The following is an 842-nucleotide window of genomic DNA, read 5'->3' as shown; positions in this document are numbered from 1 at the left end:
ACGTGTTATAAAGTTTCATCCTATATATTATCGTCAGCTGAAAATTTCTGACTTTTACTCTGAGTTTCACGTTTTCGATCTTCCGACGACAGATAGAAAATATGAAATATGAAACTCGTGAATGCCATAGGAATTTTTTTTTTCTCTCTCTCTCTCTCTCTCTCTCTCTCTCTCTCTCTCTCTCTCTTCTTCCCTCTTCCTCTCACTCTCCCTCCTGTATATTGTATAAACACTGAAGTGAGGAATTTACACTGAAAGCACATGTCTACCAAATCCGCTGACAAGGCTTTGGTTGGCCTGGGGCTACAGTAAAAAGCACTTGCCTGAACCCAAAACCACACCTGTACCTCTTATCGTTACCATTTCCATTCCATAATTGTGGGTTTTCTTTGATTTCAGAACCGATGTAGATTAGCAGAAAAACGCCGTGAATCGCCTCTCAGAGAAGACAGATGTTTTACAGCCAATATGGTGGAATGGAAGACAGGTGAAAACCTGTGCACTAACAAATCGTCATCACTTTGTCCCAAGAATTGTGACGATTCCACTTACTCTCATGAAAATGAAAGAAAAGCACCAAAACGTTGCAGGTGAGTAAAGTTTTTCCTTCCCTCTTTTCTTTCTTTCTTTTATTCATTCATTCTCACATTCTTACATTTTCTCATTTCTTCACCCGTAAGGTTTCATTTATTCAATTGTCATTTCCTGTCTGTATATCTGTCTGTCCACCTGTATAACTGTTTGTTTCTGAGTCAGTCTAGATGTTTATCTATATAGCTATCTATCTATCTATTTACCTGTCTGTCTGTATATATGTATATATATATATATATATATATATA

The 842-nt window shown here is 37.1% G+C and overlaps 1 protein-coding gene across 1 annotated transcript in view; it reads left to right on the top strand.

Annotated features, from left to right (window-relative positions):
* Positions 1-377: 377 nt before the first annotated feature.
* The window catches only part of LOC128251575 (uncharacterized), a 7817-nt gene continuing 7352 nt past the window's right edge, over positions 378-842 (top strand). The window contains exon 1 of the mRNA XM_052978384.1: positions 378-590. Within this exon, the coding sequence (XP_052834344.1) occupies positions 469-590 (122 nt within the window). The 5' untranslated portion in view covers positions 378-468. The remainder of the gene's footprint in view (positions 591-842) is intronic.

This window comes from Octopus bimaculoides, chromosome 2 (assembly GCF_001194135.2).
Source record: "Octopus bimaculoides isolate UCB-OBI-ISO-001 chromosome 2, ASM119413v2, whole genome shotgun sequence".
Classification (NCBI taxonomy): domain Eukaryota; kingdom Metazoa; phylum Mollusca; class Cephalopoda; order Octopoda; family Octopodidae; genus Octopus; species Octopus bimaculoides.
This window is presented reverse-complemented; position numbering and strand designations above follow the sequence as displayed.